The 27198-nt window shown below is 34.5% G+C and overlaps 1 protein-coding gene across 1 annotated transcript in view; it reads right to left on the bottom strand.

Annotated features, from left to right (window-relative positions):
• The window catches only part of LOC145669113 (uncharacterized), a 36896-nt gene extending 9937 nt beyond the window's left edge, over positions 1-26959 (bottom strand). Inside the window, exons 1-5 of the mRNA XM_081737454.1 lie at positions 26784-26959; positions 18855-19046; positions 15360-15495; positions 3991-4130; positions 605-736 (exon numbers count right to left, since the gene is read on the bottom strand). Of these exons, the coding sequence (XP_081593580.1) occupies positions 605-736; positions 3991-4130; positions 15360-15495; positions 18855-19046; positions 26784-26889 (706 nt within the window). The 5' untranslated portion in view covers positions 26890-26959. The remainder of the gene's footprint in view (positions 1-604; positions 737-3990; positions 4131-15359; positions 15496-18854; positions 19047-26783) is intronic.
• Between the last annotated feature and the right edge of the window lie 239 nt (positions 26960-27198).

Genomic DNA, 27198 nt, shown 5'->3' with positions numbered 1-27198 from the left:
ATCTTGCAGAACTTTCACATTTCTAGGAATAATGTTAACAAAGCCTCCCGAAATCGTAAATACGTCACTGGTAGTAGTAGTAGTAGTAGTAGTAGTAGTAGTAGTAGTAGTAGTAGTAGTAGTAGGAACGGGTTAGAAGACCCGCAGGGCTCGTTTTGTTCCACCTTTACTCCATGATATACGTAAATTTTGTGACCAACTTGAAACAGCTGGTTAGGATAGCACGTGAAAAAACGTACTTCCGGGAGTATTACTCTCCCGAGCAGGTCGTAAAAAATAATGTTTTGATACGAAACAAACACCAAATGATAAGTGCAAAAATGCGGTTCGGATTCAACGTTAATCAGTAGGTCCGTCTCATATAGCCTCGCTGCTGAAAGGAAAGTTGAAGTCAACTCAATTCATTTTATCTAGCCCTTGTATATGTGCACCAAGTTGTATGTTCCTACCAATAAAGACAGAATTATTTCATCTATCCGCTCTACTAACAATATTTTCGTAGCTTGTTATCACATAAGTTTGAATAAGTCTTAAATATTTTCCAAAGGAAGAATTGAAACTAGAAAACTAAAGTATTTTAATACAGTATTTGTAAAGTACTTACCTACATCTTCTGGGTCCGTCTTACAATTAATTTGAGTGGAACGGATTCGCCAATTATAAGAATTGCCACCAGATGTCATCACCATTAAAGTCACAGAGGCACTACCCACAGATGCATCAACAGGTAAATAGACTGTGAATCAAAAGAACAGTATTACTCATAAGTTAACCTCAGAAATTGAATTCGTTACGGTTTACTTTATAAGAATATGAATTTATTGCCGCAGTTAATATTTGGATAAATCTGTACAGACTTAAAAGGTATTCTTACTCTAGAGAACATTAGACAATTATTATCTTAAAACGAATAATTGAGCAAGTGTTACCTACATGAGCGCCCGAAGGGGAGAGCAGGGTGGGGCCCGACCCCCTGTCTCTCGAAAATGTGTTAAATTTCTTAAGATTTTATTAATACAAATAAAATATACCAAACGTAATATAGCAACCAGGGATTTGAGCCCCTCCCCCCTAGAAAATTTTCTTCGGGAGACCATGGTTAGCTAGCAGTTAGGTGATTGCTTCACAATTGAGAGGTTGTCGGTTCGAGTTCGATAACTGGATATCCGGGCTAAGGTTTTCCTCAGTTCCAGCATACGTTGAATTCATTAAACTTTAAGTTTATAACACTATGAAGTTTCTTTCTACCACATTAACGACGTTGAGATCTAATCTATTTTCGATTTATTAAAGAAAATAACACTGGTTCCAAAGAGAACACAAATTGGGTGAACCGGGACAGCAAGAACAGGTCCCATGCTATTATTTAATCGGAAATCGCTTAATATAAAGTAACCAAACACGAGATCCATTTGTTTAGGCAGTATACGAATATAGGTACTATTAGGTTCAGCATTGTTGGTATATACCAAACAAAAATTGTAATTAGTCTATCACTGATATGGATTCTGTCGTGTTATATCTTTTAATTGAGGTAGGAAAGAGAGAAGCAGCAATTCAGAAAGGGGTTAGACAAGGATAATCATTGTCGCCTATTCTGTTTAATCTCCACATTGAAGAAGCAATAAAGTTCAGAGACAGCTTCCCAGTCTCTATTTATTTGGAACTTTATTCATCATCAAGCTTCGATCCTGAGTCATGGAAAACAGAAAGCCCTGAGTCTTAGAAGCCAAGCAATCATGGGCATTTATTTTACTCTCAAACACTCTTCAAGAGGACATTGTACTTCTAACTGTTTGCGTCATGCAGAGAAACATCGGTCTTCGCCCCTCTAATTACATAAGAACAAACTCAAGTATTTGTCAATTAACGTTTGACCACATGTTATAAAAAAATTCTTCATTGTAAAAATTAACAATAAATCACAGCTAAGCAGCTAATATTCTCTGCTCCTAAATTTTCCTATTACCTAGCTTGCGACTTGTCTTCTGTCGTCGCTCCTTGTTCCTAGATTAATCATCGCCTTTACTAGTTCTATTAGTTCATTACCGGATAAAGTCATGTACTTCGTCCTTCAATGTTACCTTGGCTATTTGGGTTATGACAAAATCACCATTGTTAGGTTATCTACAAGGCATAATTATACATTGATTCATCACCATCATACAAACACATCATCTTTGGAAGGATGTGTCACTAGCTCGTCTATTGGAAACAGTTGGCAACCGAATTCCTTTGAGTTATTCGTATGTCAATTTCTGTCACATGTTGGAGGACAATTGTCATCCAACTGGACAAGGTGCCTTTGGATTTGGAGAACTGGAGAGTGGTGAGCTGACTTGGCATTTGGTACACTTGCATGGTCTTACGAAGTGGTCACTATGTGTATAAAACAAGTCATCCCATCTGAAATTATAATTCAAGCTTAGACAAAATCCCTTCGGGCCTCCTATCTGGAGGGAATTGCATCTTGTTGTTGGAACTACTCACATCATGTCATTGTGGAGAAATCGGAGTGCATTTTGGACTTAGCTATTTGGCCTGCTAATGTAAACACTATGTGGTAAGATTTATCCAACTTATTAAATTGCAATACCTACCTCAACGAGCTGCTACCAATCCTTGTTTAGAATTCGAAATTAGTCAAGTTTCAATTCTATTTGATATCCAGAGTAATTTGATATTTGCTAATATTTAATCTTAGCACTGAAATTATTTCTAGCTCTTATATCTAGTGGGGGATCAGTTCCCACCTATCTAGTCTATCTTTACCTTCGAGTAAGCTCTTTACTGTTGAACAGTAATTCTCCATTAATATATACTTTTTTCTATAAGAACATAATTTATTGGAATTGAACCCATGACCATTGTTAGAAATTACAACAAACTGGAATCGATCCAAGGCTCTCAGTTTCTCCTACTTTTTGCCTGTTAACAAAAAGAAATCAAGGTCACTCGTTAGCATAAGAATAACTGCTCATGAGCAGAACGTAGACCTCTACATACGCTTAGATTTGCGAACGGTATCATAATGTTGGTAGACAATGAGAAAAAAATTAAGAGAGAGGTCTAAGCAGTATACAACAGATACTTAGGAACAAATTCAACATGAAGATCAACAAGAGCAAAAAGGACTAAAATAGCGAGCATAACAGGTGCAAACAAGATGTAAAAACCAGAATATCTCAGGCGAAGATGGTATTTGAAGAAAACTAGAAGCTTCTAACCGGAAGCATCAGCATAGAACTGAAGAAAAGCTGATAAAAGTATATATGTGGAGTGCGGAATGGTGTGGGTGAGAGGCATGGTTTAGGAGAAGAGGAAAAACGGAGATTGGAACCCTTTGAAATGTGGCGCTAAAGAAAAACGTTGAAAATTAGATGAGTGAACAACATATCAAATGAAAGAGTATTAGAAATTATAGGATTAAAAAAGGAGGAAGTTATATTGACGAATATAAAAGACGAGAGAGGATGATTGGACACATTATGAGACATGGAACAGTGGCGGCTTTAGCAGGTAGGCCGGGTAGGCACGGGCCTACCTAAAAATTTTGAAAAATATATAAACGTTAAAAGATACAATAAAGAGTAAATGTGTTTTCCACTATTTATATTAACGGTAAATAATTATTTAATAAATACCATCAACCGCTACTGTAAAAATAATTTTCTACTGTCATTAATCAATCAAATGTATATAAGTAAGCGAGCAGGCCTACCCAAAATTAAAATCCTAAAGTCGCCCCTGACATGGAGGAATCTCGTTAGTAGCTATGGAGGGAAATGTAGAAGGAAAAATACCTAGAAGGCATTGATTGAAATATAGGTCTAAGAACTAATACAAGATATAAGAAAGGAAAACTACAAGGAAGTAAAAAAAAAAAAAGTCTGCCCAGGATAGAGAAGAGTGAAAAGCTGAGTGAAACAAATAGAGAGATTGCTGACCCAAGATTATGATATCTTCCAACTAAACCGTTCCTTCACTTACTATGCTGTCCACCATTTTCACCACAGAGTTCTGACAATCCAAATCCATTTGGCAATGATGTAAGCACCATAAACCTATCATGTCTGCAAATGCCCATATTACGATGAGGTCCAGCCATGGTGAATTCTTCCAAATCCAGTCTGTAAAAACAAGTTCACATCAATCAAATAACATATTTGCTGTTTTATTGATCTTTTATTTATTATAATTGACTTTTCAATCACACTGACTGGATTTATCATTACAGCTGTACAGAATTATAAATTCTTCCATTTTCATTTGTTATACCATAAAATGTAACGATATGACTGCAGGCATAAGTCCAAGGAGCCTATAATAAACTTTAATTGTAATAAATTATTTATTTTAGTAATTACATAACATACTATAACTGAAGTGGCATGGATGAGTTCGAGATTGCCAGTTTTCGAGTGATATATTTAAATACTTAAATTGTTATAAGATCTTCGCACTAGCGTTTCTTATATTTTATTTCAACTAAATATTATATTAAAAAATTGTAACAGAACAGATAAAGTCTAAAATAAATTTGTTAAAAAATATAAAATATATATTAAAAGTGAATGTAAAACTTTTGTTACTTATCTGTCCGCTGCCTTAACCAGGATGTCAATTATAATAAATTATAAATTCTAATTGAACCGTAAATTGTAACAATATTTGATCTTTAGAAATTAAAATATAAAATGTAACAATGTAACAAGTAAGGGGACCATATTTTCATTCCCTTTGTTGTTGAAACAATGGGTGTTTTCAGCAAAGAGGCAAAGAATCTGGTGGAACAAATATTTTTACAGCTATGGTTGCGAAAACAGGAGATCCGCGGAGCAAACAATGTTTAATACGGAGACTTAGTTTAGCAATTCAGTGGGCAAACGCAACTTGTATTTTTAAATCATTCCCCTCAGATCCTATTATGGAAGAAGTTTTTTATCTTAAGGTTGGTATAAAGGGACAAGTTTTGCCGATAGATGGCACTACAGTCTTCGTATCTCTCCCATGTATTTTTTACCTTTCACGAAAATTTACAATTTCTCTTACAAATTACAAGCTAGAGACTTCAAATTTTTAGAAAAGGAACTTCATAACCTATTAAAGAGAACAATCCGTGCCGATTTTTTTTTTATTTAGAATTTTCTTCATTGCTGAAATGGCTTGATTGTTGAAATGGATACCCAAACCTTTAACAATGAAACTGTTTCAACAGTGAAGAAAATTCTAAATAAAAAATCGGCACGGATTGTTCCCTTTAATGGGTTATGAAGTTCCTTCTCTAAAAATTTGAAGTCTCTAGGTTGAAATTTATAAGGGAAATTGTAAATTTTCTGAAAGGTAAAAAATACATGGGAGAGATACGAAGACTGTAGCGACATACGTATATCAGCAAAACTTGTCTCTTTACACTATTCTTAAATAGTTGTAGGGGACCTGAGGATGAAGATCGGCCTTAGTACCAAGAACATTAAGTCTTTTAAACCCAAATGATGTTCACTAGAAAGGAGAGTAAGATGTCACAAGATGGTGAGAGGTGATAGTAATGGTGAGAGGTGAATTCAAATGCCATGGAGATCTTTCTTATTTAAAAGGAAAATATAGCCAGGGATTCAGGCTTTTGACAATAATTTTGGACACGAGTGTACGTACCAGTCTGTTCCTCTGTTCAGATTTTACTATTTTCATTGCATTGTAGAAGATGGAGATTCACACAATATGACATTGAAAAACGTCAGCAAAAGTTTTACGGCCCTCTTTGTGATTGTGGGTTACTGATAACGTGTATAAATTGAAAAGGACTGTACTAGAGTGTCGAGAAATTTTGTTTTCATGGTAGAATCAAATGACAAGTCCGATAATTCATTTTTTCGTTGACAAGTTAGTGGCACTTTTTATGCTGATGAAAAAAAATCAAATGAAATCTTTAAGTTTAACGTCCCACGTTTATGCCGGTTAGGCTAAAGGAGACGGTGAAAATGAGAAATGAGTGAAATGAAGAAAGTAGGAAGAAACGGGAGAACTTCAAGAAAACCCACGAGCACGGTGTTTGTCCACCACAAAATCCACACGGCGCGAACTGGGATCTAACCAGGGACCCCAAGCACCGGAGGTGAACGCTCTACCACTGAGCCACCGCGCCCCCTATTTATGCTGATGTCATCATATTTAACCAGTTATTAAAAAAAAACTACAATTATCCTCAAATGATGTTTTATGCTTACCTTTAACCTTCGAACTGATTGTCTTACCCTTTTCCTTCCTGACACCGGTTCGCAAAATTCTGCGTTCAGCAACGCAACGCAAAAAATGCAAAAAGTGCTATTAATGATGCTCATGTAATGTACCATTACAGCTGAGAGCAATGGCAACTTTTTTGTACTCACCCTGTGCCTAGTGAAATTTTTTAAAAATCGATTTCAGTTTAATTACAAGATGTATGTATCCTCTTTACCTCAAATTAATGTAATGAATCGAAAGGTATTATTAGGAATCATATTTTCACGGAATAACATATTTATTTATATTCTGATTAATTGTAAAATCTCACTTTCGCATACACAAGTTGAATAGTTACAAGGTTTACCATTCTGACGTCATACCGAAATATAGTTCCGCTATTGGATATAAATTTTCTTAATTTCAGACCAATGTAGAATTTGGCCAGGTAACTAAACTTTCCCTCACCCCCACTCACTAGTCCATAGTCACTTTCAGATCCGGTTATATCTGGATTTCACCAATTTCTATTTGCTTTGTAATTTCCGCGGCTGAAAGATTTCGCCCTGATTGGAGGAATCCTCCTATCCCTGTCGTTTTCGGTGCAATGTTTTCATTCTCAACACAGCCGGGGACATCAACTGCTCCATATTTGCTGGTAAGGACTTAAATTTTCGAGTGAAAATCAGGTAAAAATTAGATTAAATGTCATCGTAAACGCCGCGTGATTATTGAGGAGCCAGCAAACCTATACTTTTGTTGAAAGAACTGCAAAACCAAGGAGAAATATCAAATCCCGGATTTCTGTTTACAGGACGCCATGAGGCTGTCATTTTAGAACAAACATAATGGAAGTGTGATTTTACCCTCCTCTTCTTTCAAACCATAAATTCAGTTAGGGATTAGGGAAATACGACCTGTTTCGTGCATTTTGTTCGTGTATTTGGTAGATGTGATTTTTTTTTGTTATTCAGTAAGTGCATGTACGTAGTAGGTTTCATAGTTGTAATGTTAACTATCAGAATGGCAGCATAATCCAACAAAAGGGCTCCTATTCTCTCTCCAAATTGAACCATTTCTAGCGGGGGAATGGGTTAGTTATTGTTTATTTTAGGGCTTTTTTCCCTATCAGGGGAAAGGTCCCTCAATACATTTTGTTAATGTGCCCTCAGGGCTTCAAATTTTAGTAAACATGTTTGAAGTAATTGGTCAGGTCAATTGGACCTAGGGTTAAACTTCTCATTTTGTCCCCCTAAAGTTCAATAGAGCCAGCTTTATATACCGACAAGGGAGTAATGTGTTTTAAATCTAATATATCAGATACTTGCCTTTAATATGCATATAATAAAGGGTGCTTGTTTAGTTAGTCGTCTTTATGTGTAGTACTAATAGTGTTGTATGTAGTTAGTAGTTTTGTGTGAGTGCGTGAATTTACTGTTAGGACAGTGTATAAACATGCGTTAATTTAGTACCATTTGTCTAACTCGAAGTATACTAAACAAGAGTAAATATTATAGTTCTGATTAATAAGTGTAAGGGTATACTTTATTACACAGTAAATTATTTCTCTACCACAGCGCCATCGTGTTCGTTTTTAGTAATCAATTGTTTGTTGACATCACGTCATTGCATGAGTTAGCGATTTAGGTTGTTTGATTTCGACCCCTTATTTCTAAATTACATCCCGTGGACATGGTTTTCGGTTCATATGAGTGTACATTTCAATGAAATGGCATGAGATCTTGTAGTTTCGAAAATTACAGCTTGCTACCTCAATTAGAAACCGAAATATCCACTGAAATCAAGAATGCCTATTTTCTTAATAGAAGTAAGCCTACATGATGTTACTGTTTGTTTCAAAATGCAATATTAAATTTTCTTTTTCCGTTGCTGTCAAGATATTCCATTGTTGCTTTAGTTCTATCAGCAAATCAGAAATAAAATAATCGTTGACAATTTTAACTTTCAGTGAATGCACGTATGATTTTTTTTCAAAACAGCGAAGTAAATATAATTTGGTGTTTCGGAACAAAGAGTCCGTGGTTCGATGAATATTATCGTGTAGCAGTTTAAGCGTGACGGATTGTGATAATTATAGATTTATTAGTGCATAATGTAATATGTATATGACCTGCGTGCAAATGTATGTAATAGGCTGTCTGTAAAATATTACTTCGCGTGGAAATGAGTAAATAAAGAATAAATGTAATGATATAGTAATAATACGATTATGATATAAAATATGAATGAGATGATAGGACACCTGTACTTAAGTGAATAGGCCCAGTGTATATTATATATTGAGAATATGAATATGTTTACTGAAAATCTCTCTCGTTTTGACTCCTACACCAATGCATTCATTTAACCGAGTTTGCTATTGAATAGTAATGTGTAGTTGGGAATTATATGTTACTTCACATTTAAATATCTCATATTAACAGCTCCGGTTCTTAAGAATTTCATCAGATAGGGTAGCATCATGTAGGAATTACCTTTGAAGGTTTACAGAAATGATGATTAAGAAAAATAACAGCTATATCCTGTGATCATAGGAAGGTACGGGTTTGGTCATTTGTACCTTTAATATTTATTGACTCTCCGAGATTTTTTCTACGCTGCTTACATTATTTACCATACAGTGTTCATACAGCCAATAGGACAGACGGGGCAAATCAAATTAAATTAACCGCTACTAAATTTTTTTAGGTTCATTGCGTACCCGGACGTCGACCCCTAGTCCTCTTAAGTTCCTTTTCTTAGTTTAATTAGATGATGGAAATTAACGACGTCCCAGACCGGAGATGTTTGGTAACTGAAATCACCGATCCAAAATTAAATTTATTTATTTATTTTTTATTTTGGCAAATTACTCGTTAGAGATGTCTTAGCTATTACTCTAGTTTAATTACTATTCTGGACTTTCTTAGTTTCTGAGAGGTCGGATGATTTTTTTCTTTCTTGAAATTCCAAATTAAGATTCTGCACTAACCTTCCGGCATGGCCGGGGTCTTCAATGGCGTTGACCGGATACGGTGAGTGGTGGGATTTCCCTAAAGCCTTTGTCTTTCCGAAAATCCCATTGAGGGCACAGACTCGTCTCATTGTTGAAGATATTTGTTTTTCGGCTATTTATTTGTTAAGCCGAACCCCTTTTGGCATAAAGGAAAATATTTGGTTATAGTATGTTGCATACATAAATTCGACCACTTATCTTTCGTAGTTGCAGTGTTCTGTCTCCTCTCTTTTTACCTATTCTTCTTCTACTCCTTATCTAAAGGATATTTTTAATTTTCAAACTCCCCCCCCCCCCCGGTTCTGAAACTCATGAAAACACAATGTTCATATCACTTATTTCGATCGTATGTACTAACTGAGACATCGAGGGATACAATTCGTGGAGGTATTTCCCGGTATTTCAGAACAACTCAGGACCATTTTTCACGATACTCAACCCACCATTGGAGGGACTGACGAGAGGGTACACTACGATTTCAGATACCCAGAAGCTTGATTATTATTCATCGATCGTACAAACTATACCCATTAATTACTGACTTCTGGTCTTTCTTTCTATTGATTGGTTATATGGTGTGTATGTATTAGTAGTTTGGGCCCACTAATTTCAAATAATCTTGATTTTTTCTTTCTCTGTATATACATTTATATATGTATGCTTACATAGTTTGAAAAGTTACGTGCCTGTTTTACTTGCTGTATTTCAACTTCTTGTTTCAACTTAGTAAATAATATCAACCTTTTCTTTATACGCCGATCTTAGTAAATTGAATCTTTGTCGATTATCGGGTTTATATATATATATATATATATATATATATATATATATATATATATATATATATATATATTTCAATGTTGCAACCTTATTAAAAGAAAAATAATTTTGTTAGTCAGGGTTTTTGTTTTGTTTTGAGCCAAGAAAGTGTGAATACTTATTGAATATGAAAAGATTATGTAGAAAATTAAGTGTCGACGAAATACTAAGATTGATATTAGAATAAAGTTTATTATATTGAGTAATATCAACATATATATTCATGAGCGAATATGTGTGTAAAGGACTCGGTATTTACCCTGGTTGTTTTAGGTTGCCATAGATTTTTGACACCCGATACTGACCAACTAGTTGTGATTGTAGAGTATTACCGCGTAATTTGTAATAAATAACACCTTACGGATTTGTTATTAATGTTCGTAACTATTAATTTTAATACTATGTTAAATGTTGCATGTAAATAGAACAAGTAACAGGCCGTAAAATAACCCTAATCCGTATCTAAAGTTATTTTTGTGAAACCACAACGAAATCAGTGAATTATGAAACAGTGTGCCCCAAATCCTTTCCCTACGACCGGAAACATAACTATTTGTCATTCGTCAGTTCAGTGACTAGAATCTCTTGACTCCACGATATAAACCAGAAATAAAATTCAGTGATCTTAATTTGAACTGAAATGTGGTTAATAATTTAGTAAAGTGAATACAGGACCTAGGATGGGTCCAAAGACCTTCATTGAGATATCGTATAGTAGAATGGAAATATGTTCCCAATGTTTGGGGACTGGATTCGATATTCTTAAATCTCAAGAAATGTTGAATTTTCATACCAAGTGCGTGAAGTGACAAAATGAAAAATATATATATAATGTGAAGCAACTATTTTGTCTGTAAATAAGAAAAACGATTAACTACTCTCATGGACGTCAATCATAGTGCATAAAGAGAGTTGATAAAGGAGTTATTATCGACGTGAGAAAAGGACTCGTAAAATTGTCGAAATTTTCCCTCTTGGGATAGAGACTCAATAAAAAGCTACTAAAGGTTTTTTTTAAATGATTAACCAATTATTTTTTTCTTTCACATTGATATGTAGTAGTTCGTACTGAATCTTAAATATGTTCAATATTAACCTTTGTTTTTTCTTTTCCCTCTTTTTCTTTCGTTTTGTCGATTTTTTTTAAAACGTAATCCAACTCTTAATGTATCTACAAAGAGAAATGTGTTATTCGATATTGAAAAGTAACAAATTTCTATGCATGTCTATAAACTAGATTATTATTACTATTATTATTTTCTTTTCATGTATCGAAATTTCTCCTGTGCTGTCAAATTAAGTTTTCTTGAAATGTAATAAATGTCTATAGAAATGTAGTTAGGTTAGTTTAATTCAACTAAATGCATCCCGAAGTATACATTGTCCTGTATGAATGTGTGTGTGAGTGAAATGTAGGTTTAGTATTAAGTGCACCAATTCTTTTGACATATGTGTGTGACTTACTTAATTAATGGTAGTTGATAATTAAAGTCGTTGAAAAGTTAATACTAACTCAACTTAAGTTGGCTCTATAAAGGAAGCAAAAAAGGACGGAAATAGCCTGAACGAATGATCATCATGGGAGAACTTTGAAGGTAAAAATCTTCGACAAATGTGTGTGTTGCTTTGATTTTTTTCCTGTGGTCAATTCTAGCTGCCGTTAACTTCATCATTTATACTTTAAATACTGGATACTAGTCAAGAACTTTCGGAAATATTGAATAAATTGTTAAATTAAAATTTCTCATCTATCTCAGAGCTAGATTGGAATAATTCGGTAGTTGGGGTTAAATGGATCTAGGTCTGGTGGGTATGGGTTAACATGTGTCTACCTGTGATCACCTTAATACTAAATACTCACCCAATAGCTATTGGAAATAATCCCAATTCTAGAATTATCCACTTTCCTTTGCCATATTTCTCAAAAATATCCAGTAACAGTTTCCCTATTTCCTCATCTCTTTACTTTCCTTTTTTCTTTACTTCTTATCCCATCTCTCTCTTCTCTTCTTTACTTCTTCTATTTTTAATAAAACTGAAAAGGGAGTCGTGACTGGGAATTCTATATATAATAAACACGATCATGTATTTATTTTATTTTATTTTATTTTTCTTCGGAAGTCCGATATAAAAGTTTTCTCATTTTGGTTGAACCTTGTATGTTCGAAAGTAAGAAATGGATTATATATTCCTATTAAATTAGATATAAGCTGATAGCTTCATGAATATTCCCCCACCAGGGGTGAAGGGTTCCCACTCACGACTCATTTCCATTTATCTCATTTGCACGATACAAACGTTTCCCCCTCATTTGTTTCTTTGTTTCTCTTTTTTTTCCCTTTTCACTCACGAGACGAGACATTACGTTGTCTCGTGCCATCTCTACAGAATATTGTCTTGTCTCATATATAAATCCCTGTCTCGTGTCGAGAAGTTATGTCCGTCTCGTCTCGAATTTTAAAATGAGACGAAAATTATACATTATTAAAGTAATAAAGTTTGGTAAATTTGCAACGTTCTGATCAACATGAAGCAAAGATCACAACTTATGACGTAAGCAACTGACAACTAGACAAGGACGATGCCCATACAGTTTATTTTCTACTTTCTACGCTGTCTGAGTTAAATGTCAATAGCTTTTTATGCCTTGTGAAATTTTGATGTTGGGATACTCATGAGTCGTGTCTTCACTTTCTCACATTAGAAAAAAAAGAAAGAAATTAAAAACTGATTCTACATTTTCCTTAACCAGGGATGTAATGGGGCGTATACGGAAGTATACAGCATATACCCACCTAAGATTTATATAGTGCAGCGTATACTCACCTTACATTTACGGAAGAATAAGCATATATTGGGGTGCGTATATGCCAGGTAGTCTTGTGTATACGCTATACTTTTGAAAACGATCAAGCGTATATCTACCATTAATTCTACCATTACATCACTGTCCTTAACTATTTAGTACGGAGAAAATACACTTACTGGAATAGTTTGTTTGTCAATATGCTACCGCTTTCTGGAAGTCTAAATAACATACTGTCTTATGAGAGCCCTTCACACGTGAACGTGAACTTAGGTGGAATGGAGAAATTGTACAAATATTTGAAGTTCAGAATTTTCTCATTTTGTTGTTACTCTGACGAAATTCGTATTTTATATATTTCTATTATACAGTTCGTCAAACGAAGATATAGACATCATGAAGTAATTGGATTTTTTTTCTTTCATCTTCTCTCAATTTAGAGAACACACTGTGAAAAGAACATTCTTCCAATCTTGATCGATTTATAGGATGAATCCACATTGTCTGTATCTTCTTTTCCTTTTTAATTGCAATTTATCGCCAAGATTAAAGCTGTTGCTTCTTCTGACTCTACCATGGCTAGCATTTCGGTATCACGATCTTTTGAGGGCTCGGAAGTATTCAATGCCTTCACACTATAGTTTATGTGAGAGGCTTACGCGAGCAACTCACAAGATCCTAGTGTGAAGGCAGCTTTAATATCATATTAATTTCAAAACTCATTATCATCATAGGTATTCTACGTTTATTGGCAGGTCACTTGCCGCAGCTGAGAGAGGTCAAAACTAATTGTTTAAAATTAAGATTAAAAATCATAATTTTCATTACTGTGTGACACATGCAATGAGACTTTCTTACCAGGAAGCCTTCATAATTAAGGTGGCAATAAAAAAAAAAATACTGAATTAATTTTCGGAGCGCTTCATGGATAGGAGCCCTGGTCTGATCCCATATTATGTTTGTTTGTATTACATAACATTATGATAATGGATATTCTTTCACGTTATCCATATCCTTACTTCCCAATTGTTTTATAACCGTTCTTTCATTAATTATTCTTCTACTTCAGGGTTTCTCAACCTGGGGTCGCGAACATAAGCGGAAGAGATAAATATAATTAGAATCTAATACCGCAAAATATTTTTTTAAAATATTATTTTGAATTTTATTCTGATAGGCACATTTGTATTTTTATGAATACTGTTAACAACAAAAAATAGGCCAACTAAACGTTTTCAACAGGTGCAGAGTTGTTTAAAAATCAACTTAAATGAAAGAGGTACGATATGAAACCAATGATAACTGCATATTAAAATACCTTGAAATACAATTAAATTGAAAGCTAATGAGATACCTGAGCATGATGGGAATTCACCAGTGGGGCAATGTCCGGTTCAATCTTCGTGACGCACGTTATCAAGTCATTTAAAATACTCAATAGCTTTTTAAACAACTAACCAAGTATTTTTAAACCAAAATTAGAAATCACTTTATTGTTATGATATGACCCAAAATTAAAGGAGTTATGAAGTTTTAAAATTTTCAAACGGCCTCCATTTTGAAACAGTATGATCGATCGGATTCGATATTTCCAATATTGAATGAACTGACCAAATTCATTCGCTTTTAGGAAGATGCTGTATTTTACTATAAACAAAAAAATTAAAAAAAAAAGTGGATTCTATTGTTATAGAAATAGATGGATATCTTGAGACCTCCGCAATAGGTATATTTAAAATCTCACACAAGGTTATTACAAAGCAGAAGTTATAAGGAGATCTCTGGCACGAAGATGTGATAAAATGGTTGTCGTGATAGGAATTAAGTTGAGAACCATTGTGCTACTTTAACCTAAAGAGCATCACCGTGGGACAATAGATTTCACTTTCATTTGAATTTTATTATTTTTGAAACTTGCAAGAAATGTTGGTAAAGGGGCTTTGCCACGTTAAATGAATCTTGTAGCTGTCATAAAAAAATCTTGAAACCTTACCATATTTCACCGTGTAAACATAGTCTTGAAAGGGCCCCACAACATTTTTTTTAAAAAATCTTGCAAGGAGTTGAACCATGTGCAACTTTCTGGGACGTATTGCTTGCTACGTGCTATCGCCCTCCCGCTAATATAAAGGGAAAACCAGTTCGCCGCTTCCGAAACAACGGATTCTTTTGGACAGGGAAGGAAATTGCGCCAAAATACACGTTTTTAATGAGGAGGTTCACCGTTTATCCACTAGAGTGCAGTGCTGCATGTGTGGAGGTACTTTCTTGCTTTCAGGAAGTTGTAATACCTAAACACTAAACAGAAAGATCGGGTTTCAAGGTTGTTTTCTTTAATGACAGCTACAAGATTCATTTAACGTGACAATGTGGTATAAAAGTGAAATAAATGAAATCCACTTCTATATCATTTTTTACCATTTACAGCGCACAACCTGTTGTATTTTTAGTAGTAATGTTTGAGTATCCTGTGCTGTCTAGCTGTTGTTTACTTACCTAAGTTGACAAACATCTTTGCTGGTGATTTCTATTCGGAAATCACAAAAGGTGCCAGAAGTATCCGGATTGGGATAGCTTGGGTTCACAAAATAAGCCACAGATTCCTTGCTCATGTTGCGACAGGTCTTCTGAACTGAAAACGTAGGTTTTTACCATTTTATATAACAAATAACCAGATATTATTTGAGCACTTATAGTTACTAGGAAATATTCTAAAACTTGACATTTTGAAAAATCGATTTATGAAAAGTAGATTTTATTCCTAATAGTGTGGAAAGGTTACTTTTTGATGCGGAAAAGACAAAAATAAAATTTTAGGGTAATCGGAGCACGTTTTGAGGTCCCGCTAGTACGATAATATTTCATACATTTAAAATTTCGTTTACTACTTCAGTCTCTTACGCTCTTTTATTTGCACTAAAAAAGCGTTTATTGCACTTGTTATACGTATTTATTGATAGAAAACAAACTTCTGGAGTGTGTGAAATGAAGCGATTTAAATTTATGATGAAGTTAAGAAAGTAAATCATAAACCAAAAATAAGCAAAAAAATATTTTAAAACGAAAAATGACTTTATTCGAAGATAGAACTATTTCTCCCTCTTCCCCTAAAAAGTGTATCTTCAATTATAAGAAATAACAATTACAATCAATGTTTTTAAAGTTCAAATAAAAGAAGAGTAAAAGAGGCTGAAATGGAATAAGAAATGCCTTATACTATTTGTGAAACTTTATCGTCATTGCGGCATCTCAAAGCATACTTCGATTAACCTAAAATTTTATTTTTCTGTCTTTTACATCAAAAGGCAACTTTTCCGAAATATTAAAAATAAAATTTTAAAATTCGACTTTTTTTGTTCCAGCCTATTGGGCATGACAAAGAATGACGTATGTGAATAGGTATAGTAGGTCTATTTTAGGTAAGTTGCTAAGAAACTATAATTTTAGGCTATCTAAAGAAAAACAACATAATAATATTACGATAATTATACTTTCATGAATTTATTTAAAACAACAGTATGTAATAAGCGGGGAAGCTGTAGTAATTATTTATTCTAAGGTGTAGCAAGTATGTGAACACTTATCTTCTATTTCTTTTTTAAATGAACATACTTCTGAATATACATATTTATGATTTTGACAAAGTGCTGTGGATTGGCTGATTGCTATTTCTAGTACTATAAATAAAGCGTATTATTATTATTAGAACTATAAATTTTAGGTACTGCATCCTATTCTAACTTTGTTTGTTTATTTTGCTATTAAAATGCCCAAATTGGCTTGACTTGCAAAGAAATTATTAAATAAACAACCCTAACTGTGTTTTGGTTGCACTTTTTCAATGCAAGCACCTTTCCTCAATGTCAACTTTTTCAACTTTTTTTTTTTTTTTTTACTTCTTTTCAACATTTTATTCCTATAATAATTAAGCAAGGAACTGAACCTATACAGCAGTGGCGGCGGTTGGACGTTAAAAGTGTGTGGGGGGGAAGACATGATCTGAATATTTTTATATCAATCTTAGTTTTCCTGGTTGATGCTAACCTTTGTTTAACAAAAGGTTGTATAACTAATAGGATACTATCTTTTCACTTAAAATACCGTATGTTGACAACATGAACATAAGTTGGTACTAGTCCTTTGTACTCTTAAACAATGAAGATGTATGGGAAGATTTGATTCCTTGCTCATAAACATCTTTAAATTCTGTTTGGAAAACTGTGTAATTAGATTATTCAATAACAAATAACTAGAAAGGATAATATTAATTATAGTAATGAATAATGAGGCTTGTTTTGCAAAATTTATATTCAAACTGGTGATTAATGAACAACTTATATTTTTAATTCCACACGTACTATTAAATGCATGTTATTACTCTTAGAAAGACAGTAAATACTGCAAGCATATGCTACGATATTTAAAGAAATATTTAAATTTGCAGCTTCCTGAAACATGTTCATTCCCATTAGGTCCAATTTTCACTTTCTTGGAGCCCATCAAAACTCAACAATATTTAGAATTACTCCACACTTCAGTTATACAAAATAATCCTAAAACCTAGGATTATGTTGAATTCACTAAATTTAATTGTATATACACTCGTACACCCCTAAACACACCACTTCACTCATATACTGCAAAATAATGGAAAAGGTAGAAGTTGTTTCTTATTATTCTCTTTTTAATCAATATTTCTTATTATTAGACAAACGTAAAAAAACATTTTAGAAACTGTCAATTTTTGTGCAATTGAACAATAACTTGGGAAATCTTTTTTTTTTTTTTCGAAATGTTATTTCAATTAGTTTCAAAGCGACTGACTAACACATCGAACCCTTTGTAAGAAGAAATGAAAGTGCTCTGGAATTATTGCGCTCCAATAGGTTAATTTTTGGGCCATTTTTCGTGGCAATTAAAACGCAATTCCTGCAGCTTTCTTAGCTCCACGGGAAAACAACCAATAGGTACTCACATAACGGCAAATATTACATGGCATCATTTTTCTATGAACCAGTAATATATACAATAACTTTATATTTTCAAATGATATATATATTAATGGGTCACTTCCAAAAAGTGAGGGGACAATTGCCCCCCTTTACCCCCTCTAATCGCCGCCCATGCTACAGCATAACATTACTTTTACTTCAATGTAGTTCCGTCAAGCGTCAAGTTAAGAAAAAAATGACATTGAAATGTTAAATTCTATTTGTTTTTACAGTTTTTCGGACTTGTGTGAACTTCATTGAAACGCTAAATGTTATCTGTTTTAACAATCTTCTGAACTTGTGACTTAAATAACACTGTATTCTGGGACTTGTTTCAAGGAAACATTTTAATACATGAATGAACTTTTACTCCTTACGTATGATGTAGTTAATTTTGGTTCTTTTTGTATGAATATTTACATTTGAAATTTGTCTTTTTTCCCCAAAATTTTGCACCTTCTTAAAACCAAAATTTTACACCGAAAGTTCCTAGTTCTAGTTATTCTTTTACTCTACTTCACATGATTCACAAGTATTCGAGGCTTTAACACTGGAAGCCATATCTTCTTATGTCATAGTCGCTATATAATCCCCCTTGTTCTCTCATCACTAAATGATTAATTTTACTATCTTTTGTGTAAAAGATAACGCTTGAAATTTAGCATCCCTTTCCGCACTGAGACTATATGAGACGTGCAACTATTTAGGTAAGTTGGAATCCGAACCATCATGATGCTTCCAAATTTCAATAAAATCAAATCTTGGATACAATGGCTTCTTTTCAACATCCACTACCTTCCAGATCAGCGAGGAAGGCTGTCATGTGATTCGCATCCCATATTATACTGTTGGTACGGTCCTGGAATGGGACATTCAAGCCCTAACCATCTAATAAAATACTTGTATGCAAAGTGACTCTGATAATCTCTATTTTCGATGTATTTTCTGTAGATTTTGACACTGTTCTGTAGAAAATATGGACGAAGCAATCATCACTTACCCATACAACAGGTACCGTGGCCCTTTGAGCAAGTACCAACTTTTGTCCCTCCAATGGACTCGCATTTCTTTGAAGAATAACAAGTCCCCACATTGCGTCCCTCCGTTGATTCACAAACTGTGTTCTCAATACGAGGTTTAGCTGCTGCATTGCTTCCACTGGACATAAATACCGTTGGAAACAAAGAGATTTCTGGAAAAGACACAAAGGATAGTAATAAATAATTAAATAAATGTGGAAGAAATAAATTACAAAGTTCAAAGCAATCATGTGTTAGTGAAGAATTCCCTAATGACTAATTTTAGCTTCCTGACTGGTGTTATCAGTGAAGATTTGAAATGTGAATGGGAAATAAAACCAAGTACAGTATATGAATGACGAAAGAAAGTCGAGGAAGGAGAAAAGTATGGAACAGAACTGCAATTAAATTTAGAAACAACTTCTTTATCATAACTAAGTACCAGTTAAAATCTACAGTTGTTTAAGGTTCTGCCTGATATATGAATATACAGTTTTATTTACGACATTTAAAACTCACAGTGTAAAAACCACATGCATAAATTAAAAAAATATATAAGTTCTAGTTTTTGACAAACACACAAAATATCCAAACTTACCGCTAAAACAGTTCAATATCATATCAAAGTAACATTTATGGAAAATTTGCTCAATTCAGTAATATTAAATTGTGAACCAAGGAACCTAAATTTTCAAAGCCTTCCATTAGTGCATGGAGTTATTGTCAGAAACCACCAAAATATTTCACTTCCGGCTACCAGTCTGCAATTTTATACAGTTTTTATATGTATACCAAAGGACAAGAATCCGCCGGGAGACACTTGATCTGACGTCCGAAACTCATGTGATGACGTCATCAAAATGGCGGACAGCTCGAGTCAAAAAATAAACCATATCTCCGTTATTTATGAACCGATTTTCTTCAAACTTGGCTCATTTTAAAGGAAATTATATTTTCAATAAAACATGTTATTAAAATATTTCCCCTAAAATTAACCGTTTCGGAGTCATTTAAGAATTTAATAAATTAATGAGAATTTATTGAAGAAAAATACAAAATAACTCCAAAACCTTTAGTTTTAGACGAAACACTTAGGTAACGTGTTATATTCTTAATTTCATTACCTTTAAAATGAGCTATTAACGAAGAAAATCGGTCCATAAATAACTGAGATATCACATATAACGTGTTAATTACATTATTAAAATGGCGGTCACGACTTCTAACAGATAGTGACAAATTCAGCCAAAATACTTCACTTCCATATACCAGTCCATATAATTTTAAAATACCTAGGAGACACTTAATTTAACACGCTGAACTTCTATGTTGACGTCATCAAAATGGCCTCCGGGATTAAAAACATAAGTTTGCTTAAATACACTTAACTCCGTTACCAATTATTTTATTGAGTCTTCCAATTGCTTCATTTGAAAGAGCATGAAATAAGCTACAAAAATTTTGTTCGATTGTAAATGGTTTATGGCGATGACAACATGGAAGGGGGTAAAAAATCAATGTTTTAAAATGGTTGCTGTTGGCTTAATATATTTTGCAATGACATTTCTGTTATTACAAGAAGCGTTAACTCAAGTAAATACACATTACATCCATTGCAATGTTGCATGCTTGTATATTTTTTTTACGAGTGATTCATCTTTAATTGTAAATCATACCACAAAAGAGTGAACATGAAAATAAAAATAGTTATTTACATCTTTTTGTGGATCAATGCCCTCTTTTTACTGATTGGCAAAAATAAAAAAAAAATACTTTTTTTTTTTAGGAAGGGTAACAGACATTTATAACAGTTTCTCACAATGAAAACATGTACAGTCCATATGGATTATTAACGCAGAAGGCACAACTATTGAAAACAATGTAAACTTTAAACAAAGTGACAAGTTTGTAAGATTAAACTTAATTTGTGCAATGACCCTCACAACTACAAAGTAAAGTGCAAAGTTCGTGTATTTTTACACATCGACAGGGCATGCAAATCTGTTTGCACTTGCATGCTATCGACTCTTTTAGCTTTTCCATGGTGAAGTTTGGGCTTGTCGACCAGAAGGGCTCGTAGTCATCTGCGGTCTTCTTCCATCCCCACTCACAAAGATCCAAGCGTTGACTGTTCCGTTGAAGACAGTTTGTCTATAAAGAACATTGTAGGATGACCCTCTTCAAGTGTTGCAACAGAGCGTTGCTGGTTGGTGGAATATTCTCAATGGGTCTGTTTTGCTGGGTAAAGAGAATCCGCCTGGCCTCATTGACGGACTCTGCAGAACTTGATGAATGGTACATAAGAACTACAAAGCGTTGAATGAGTAAAAACGTGTCGTCATCTACAGAGATGTTGTCCAGAACTTGAGAATATGCCGAAAAAGCTTTGTCTACATCTCGGAAAGTCATCCACGTTTTCCATGCAGTGGTTTTACCAATACTTGTAAAACTTGACACATTAGTCAGCCCCCGTAAATGCATGGAAGAAAGGCAAAAGATCTGGAACTCCTCGTGGAACTTTGTTGTGCAACTCGTGGAACGGAAGGTATTGTAGGCGCTTTCCACTGCCGTATTCCATCCAATATTCTTTCAGTGTATTGAGTCATAGCAATTACTACCACATCACTATCAACAGTTTGCACCATGACCTTAGAACAACCCGAGTATTCCATGGCATGCCATACATAAAGTAGGAGACGGGCATCGGCTTCTACATGGAATTCGGAAGATATAGCTTCAATTGTGATCCAATTACCGTGTCTCTGTAGGTGCAAATGACTTTTTTGCCGGCGGGGAGATCCATTTTGACCAGGTTTTCAGCTAAAAATTCAAAGAGTTCTTCTTTGTTTTTACTATGAGCAAGGAACTTACTGAAAAACTTGGGGATGACAACATTAGATTTTACATTTATTCTGAGCCCAGACTCCCTCGACTGTCTTACGTCATTTTTTAGGCTTCCTTCTAGGAAGCGGTCAAAAACTAGGTCAACTCTTTCCACAGATCTTAATCTGATTAGAATGTATGGTTTAACAATCTGGTTGCAGTACTCTTGAAATGTCCGGCTAGATTTAGAGACAAGCATATGGATCAAGGCTGTTGCATCGATTATGAGCGAAGAAACTTCGGGCTAATGAGCAGTGATCACCCGAACTCCACTTGACTTGATTTTTTTATTGGTTTTCTGAGCTTACCGCGGTCGGATATGGAAGATGGACATGAGCTATTTTCATGGGCAAAGAACTTTCTGACGTCAATTCCCCTTGATTGACTAGCAACGTACGACTTGGCAAAAAGAGTACTGTCTTTTCTCAGGTCTACTATTTTCTGCTTGTCTTTGGACTTACCTGTAACTTTCGTAGCACTAATGAAGGGAGGGTTGTTTCTTTTGATGACTTCATGGGTGGAAACTTTTCGGAAACTATTCGAAACATCGGAAGGATCAACCGATCTTCGACAAACGTATCAAATTGGCTTTTCCCTGTAGCATTTGCCGACATGACGCATAGTTCATGTAGTATAGTTCATAAACGATTTACCTATAAACTAAATTGAATAACATATTTGTAACTTATTTCATGCTCTTTCAAATGGAACAATTGGAAGACTCAATAAAGTGATCGGTAACGGAGATAGTTGAATTTAAGCAAACTTATGTTTTTAATCCCGGCGGCCATTTTGATAACGTCAACATAGGAGTACAGCGTGTTAAATCAAGTGTCTCCTAGGTATTTTAAAATTATTTATTATGTACATAAATACTGTGTAAAATTTGGGACTGGTATATGGAAGTGAAGTATTTTGGCTGACTTTGTCGCTATATGTTAGAAGTCGTGACCGCCATTTTAATAATGTAATTAACACGTCATATCTCAGTTATTTATGGACCGATTTTCTTCGTTAATAGCTCATTTTAAAGGTAATGAAATTAAGAATATAACACGTTACCTAAGTGTTTCGTCTAAAACTAAAGGTTTTGGATTTATTTTGTATTTTTCTTCAATAAATTCTCATTAATTTATTAAATTCTTAAATGACTCCGAAACGGTTAATTTTAGGGGAAATATTTTAATAACATGTTTTATTGAAAATATAATTTCCTTTAAAATGAGCCAAGTTTGAAGAAAATCGGTTCATAAATAACGGAGATATGGCTTATTTTTTTGACTCGAGCTGACGGCCATTTTGATGACGTCATCACATGAGTTCCGGACGTCAGATCAAGTGTCTCCCGGCGGATTCTTGTCCTTTGGTATACATATAAGAACTGTGTAAAATTGCAGACTGGTAGCCGGAAGTGAAATATTTTTACGCTAACTCCATGCACTACATGTGTTAAAGAGGGGCATCAACGCAGTGTTGAATGGCCTAAAAACGTATACCGTACCTGTTGCTGGCTGCTTTATTGTACTTACAAGGTACAATAAAAAGTACCTTGTAAGTTTAGAACGGCTAGAGATAGTGACCATATCTTGGATAGGGATAATAAACGTACTACCGCGTCTATTAGTGCATATTATCATCTTGAAATCTACTGTATTGGATTCAGGTCTAATATTTTTAATAGCAAAGAGTCATATGACACGTTTCAGGGTGTTTTACACCATAAGCACATGTCTGACGTTGTATCTAACTTATTTCTAATCATTTAACAGTTATTACCTTCATAATATCAGTTTATTAACTTACAATTGTCTTTCCTCAAACTTATAAGATGCCTTTGCCTTAAAACTTAAGGTCGCTTGGGACACCATCTAATATTATTCAATTGAGCTAATTTTTCTCATGAGTTACTTTGGTCTGACACAGAATCATTTTAGAACGCTAGACTCAAACAACCTTTAAGTGGAAAAATAAGAACCACTCCTATATATACTTCCTGCAACTGCAACTTCCTATTATTACTTTGAGAAGTGGCAAATTAGCTTTATTTTCAAATACGAATATCTTGTTCACAAAAGTTAAAGAATTTTCAAAATTACGTCCGAAGTGAAAGGGAAACAAATTATATTTACCCAGGGGCGTCATTTAGGGGGGCAGGAGGGGGCAATTGGTCCCCCCCAAGAGTGAGGAATATATATACTTTAATCGATTGTCTACTAATACACTAGTACAAAACGCGAAGGTCTTATGATGGTGGTGCTCTTGCCCCCCTCAAGCGAAGTCTGAAATGACGCCCCTGTATTTACCTATTAATACAGATTTAATAGTTAAGATGATGTAATTAAGATAATATTGTTATGCAGCAACAGTCTAGCGATTTACATTCGAATGCAGCTTCCGTCCAGGTTCGAACGAGAAACTACCAATTTTTCGCTTCAACGAGAGCGATTCCTCTTTCATCATCACTCACCCACGTGAATGTTGCGTGCCTTGCCTCGAAGCGAGGAATGATTCAGTATTTATCGTCAACGTCAACAACACAAGAAATTGTTGGATATGAATGACAGAAAACTCAGTTTATCACTCCATGAGAGTTCCTAAACCCAAGGACGTCCATAGAGTATTGCTGTTTGACCACCTTTGTCAGCCTGGTGTTACCAGAAGCCATGTATATTCAAGTTCCGGGATTCGACCTCAACCTGACTGTGAGAACAACAACTGTTTGTGTCAATTGAACCATACACGTTTGAAGAATTGTTGAAGTCGATTTTGAAAGATGATGAGGTGAAAGCCACGTGAAGATGATCATCCGAGATCAGACCAACTATAGTAATAACAACTTTGATTTAGGGGTTCAGTGTTGAAGGAGGAGTGCTTAACAAGAGATCAGTCTGACATCAGGAGAATTTCACATCAGTGTGTATGAGTGACACTTAGAGAAACAGACAGCGGGTACAGTAAGGACAGCCATCGAAATGAGGCTGGTATGAGGCACTTGTTTAATATCAGAGCAAATTTTCTTTTACCCATTTACTCTTATTGCTCCTACCGTTTACTCTTTTATGGTTGTCTTCATTTATCTCCTGTCTCTTCCCAAGAATAGCTCTACCATCGTCTATGTTTTTAACGTTTCAGGTAATGAGACTTCAAGTATAATTCATGTTCTATAGGCTGAGAACCATACATTTCATATATTTATATAATTCGGATTACCAGCCTAACTTGATGATAGAGTACCATCCTCAATGGTTAGGAACTTTAGAATGTGAAGTGATAGATCATGTGGGTTTTACTATCATCAGCTGCCCAGTTTGGCGTTTTAAGGTGGGAGTACAGCCAAACGTCTACTATCTTAGACCGAGCTTTTGTCTTCCCATACCACACTTTTATCTCTTATCAATATGTTCTAAAGAAAAAATGGTTTCTGTAGAATAAATTCCCACCGTTTATCATCTTTCATATTCTTTCTGTATAACTCACTTAAAAACATGAAAATGTTTGCTGCAAGTTGCTGGTCTCATACTTTGTTGCCCTTTGTCTCGCAGAAGTAACTTTGTAACTTAGGAAAATAAAAAAATAAATTCTAATTTTAGCAATTACTTTTGCATCCAGTTACTATACAGGAATTAGGCATAAAATCATACAATACAGAACTTCCATTATGCTTTAATTTTTACAGAAATACTATAGGAAAGAGAAGGGACAGATCACCATACTTTTTGCTTATAAACAAATTACAGTGACTTCTGGAAATATTATATATATATTAAGAAATCGAAGTTGAAACGTTGCAATCTCGAGCTACGGGCTATTAGCTCAAACAGCAAAATTTAAAGCTTGCATTCGCAAGAAATACGTGTGAGCTATAGGGAAGATCATGATTGAGAATTTCTCTGGACCAAAAGGAATAAGGAATTGATCAATCCTTGAATTTCGGTCCAAATAGAACTACGAATTCCAAGGAAAGACATTCTTTACAAAGATAACATGAAAGATAGCAAATAATTGAAAACATGTCTGTCTAATAAATTATTGAAAGATTTTTTTAAATGACTGATTAGTAAAAATTGAGTAACTTTGTTGTTTTACCTTTGTTTCTTTCCGAATTCAGAAGTATCGATAATATAAGCCAAGTGCTTTGTTTTCGAATTACAGAAGGTCGTTTCACGTTCACGTTAACGATTTCGAACACCAGGGAGAAGCACGTGTTTACAACAGACAGCAACTATAACTGCTATAGTGCGAAAGTATTGTGTGTTGACTTGTAAAGACGACGGATCGTATGTGCGTGAGTGGTTACATGGCACTGAACATCCCAGTCTTCTGGAACGGGTACATCTGTACTCGTTCCGACATTGGTTATAGGTATAACACTGTTTAATTAGGAATCCAGCCATACGGCAAAGTACACGTAGATATACGTGGATCGGATGTCATGTGAAACGGCCATTCATGGAATACCCTTTATAGACATCTTTGTTAAATCCCTGATGCCTCTCCCACGGATTTTTGTGGGTTTCCATTGTGGAAACGAGCCTTGGGAAGATGGCGTGCCCGCACAATTGCAAAGCTTGTTGGGAGGGATGAGATCGTTTGGACCAAAGTGTTCTTCAACGCAGTCTTCTGCAATAGAAACTCCGCTGCAAGGTAATTGCTGCAAGACAGCACTATCACGTGGAACACAATCGCTGATGGCGTTCCAGGTTTTTTTTTTTTTTTTTTTTTTTTTTGAGATGAGGTGAGTTCAAACTTCGTTAGCATGGACGTGGAACGACCTTCTGTATTTTGCCTAAACGCTTAAAAAATATATTTACATAGTTAACAGTATAAAAATTATGTTAAAATCATTCCATAGACCAATCTTTCTTTCAATTAGGACAAACAGTCGGTAATGCTCTGTTTCTACCTGTAAATGTCGGTACTTTAAATTGAAGGATTATATACTCTGATAAACTTTTGATCATGAGCATCTAAGGTGATCTCCAAAAGAAATGTAACAATATGGCTTTCTATACTGAGTAAACACTTACTTCTGTTTTCTCTTTCCTCAGCTTCTTCTTCCATTGTACTATTCTCCTGTCCTTTTAAGAATGATGCACAAAGAACAAGCAGCAAAACTGCATTCGCAACTGTCATTCTGTTAAAAGAAAAAAGGATCTATAAAAGTTATATTAGTTCAAAACATATTTCTGTTTATGGTACAATTCCATAGAGCTCTTTTAGGAATTATACGAGGGAACATCAATGAAATTTGCTCTAATTAGGAAGCAATTTAGATAGATTCATGCAATTTACCAGTCATGCCAGATAGTTTCTTTATAGTCCTTCCTGTTCTCTCGTGACTCTTTATTATCTTTAGTGTAGAAGACAAGGCTAATTGGTTGGAGTGAATTTTAGCGTCCGTTTTAGCACCGAAGTGACTGAGCCAAAGTAAGCGCTTAAATC

This window comes from Thermobia domestica, chromosome 13, assembly GCF_964235325.1.
Source record: "Thermobia domestica chromosome 13, izTheDome1.hap1.1, whole genome shotgun sequence".
Lineage (NCBI taxonomy): Eukaryota > Metazoa > Arthropoda > Insecta > Zygentoma > Lepismatidae > Thermobia > Thermobia domestica.
Note: the sequence above shows the minus strand (reverse complement) of the source record. Positions and strands in the feature narration are given on the sequence as shown.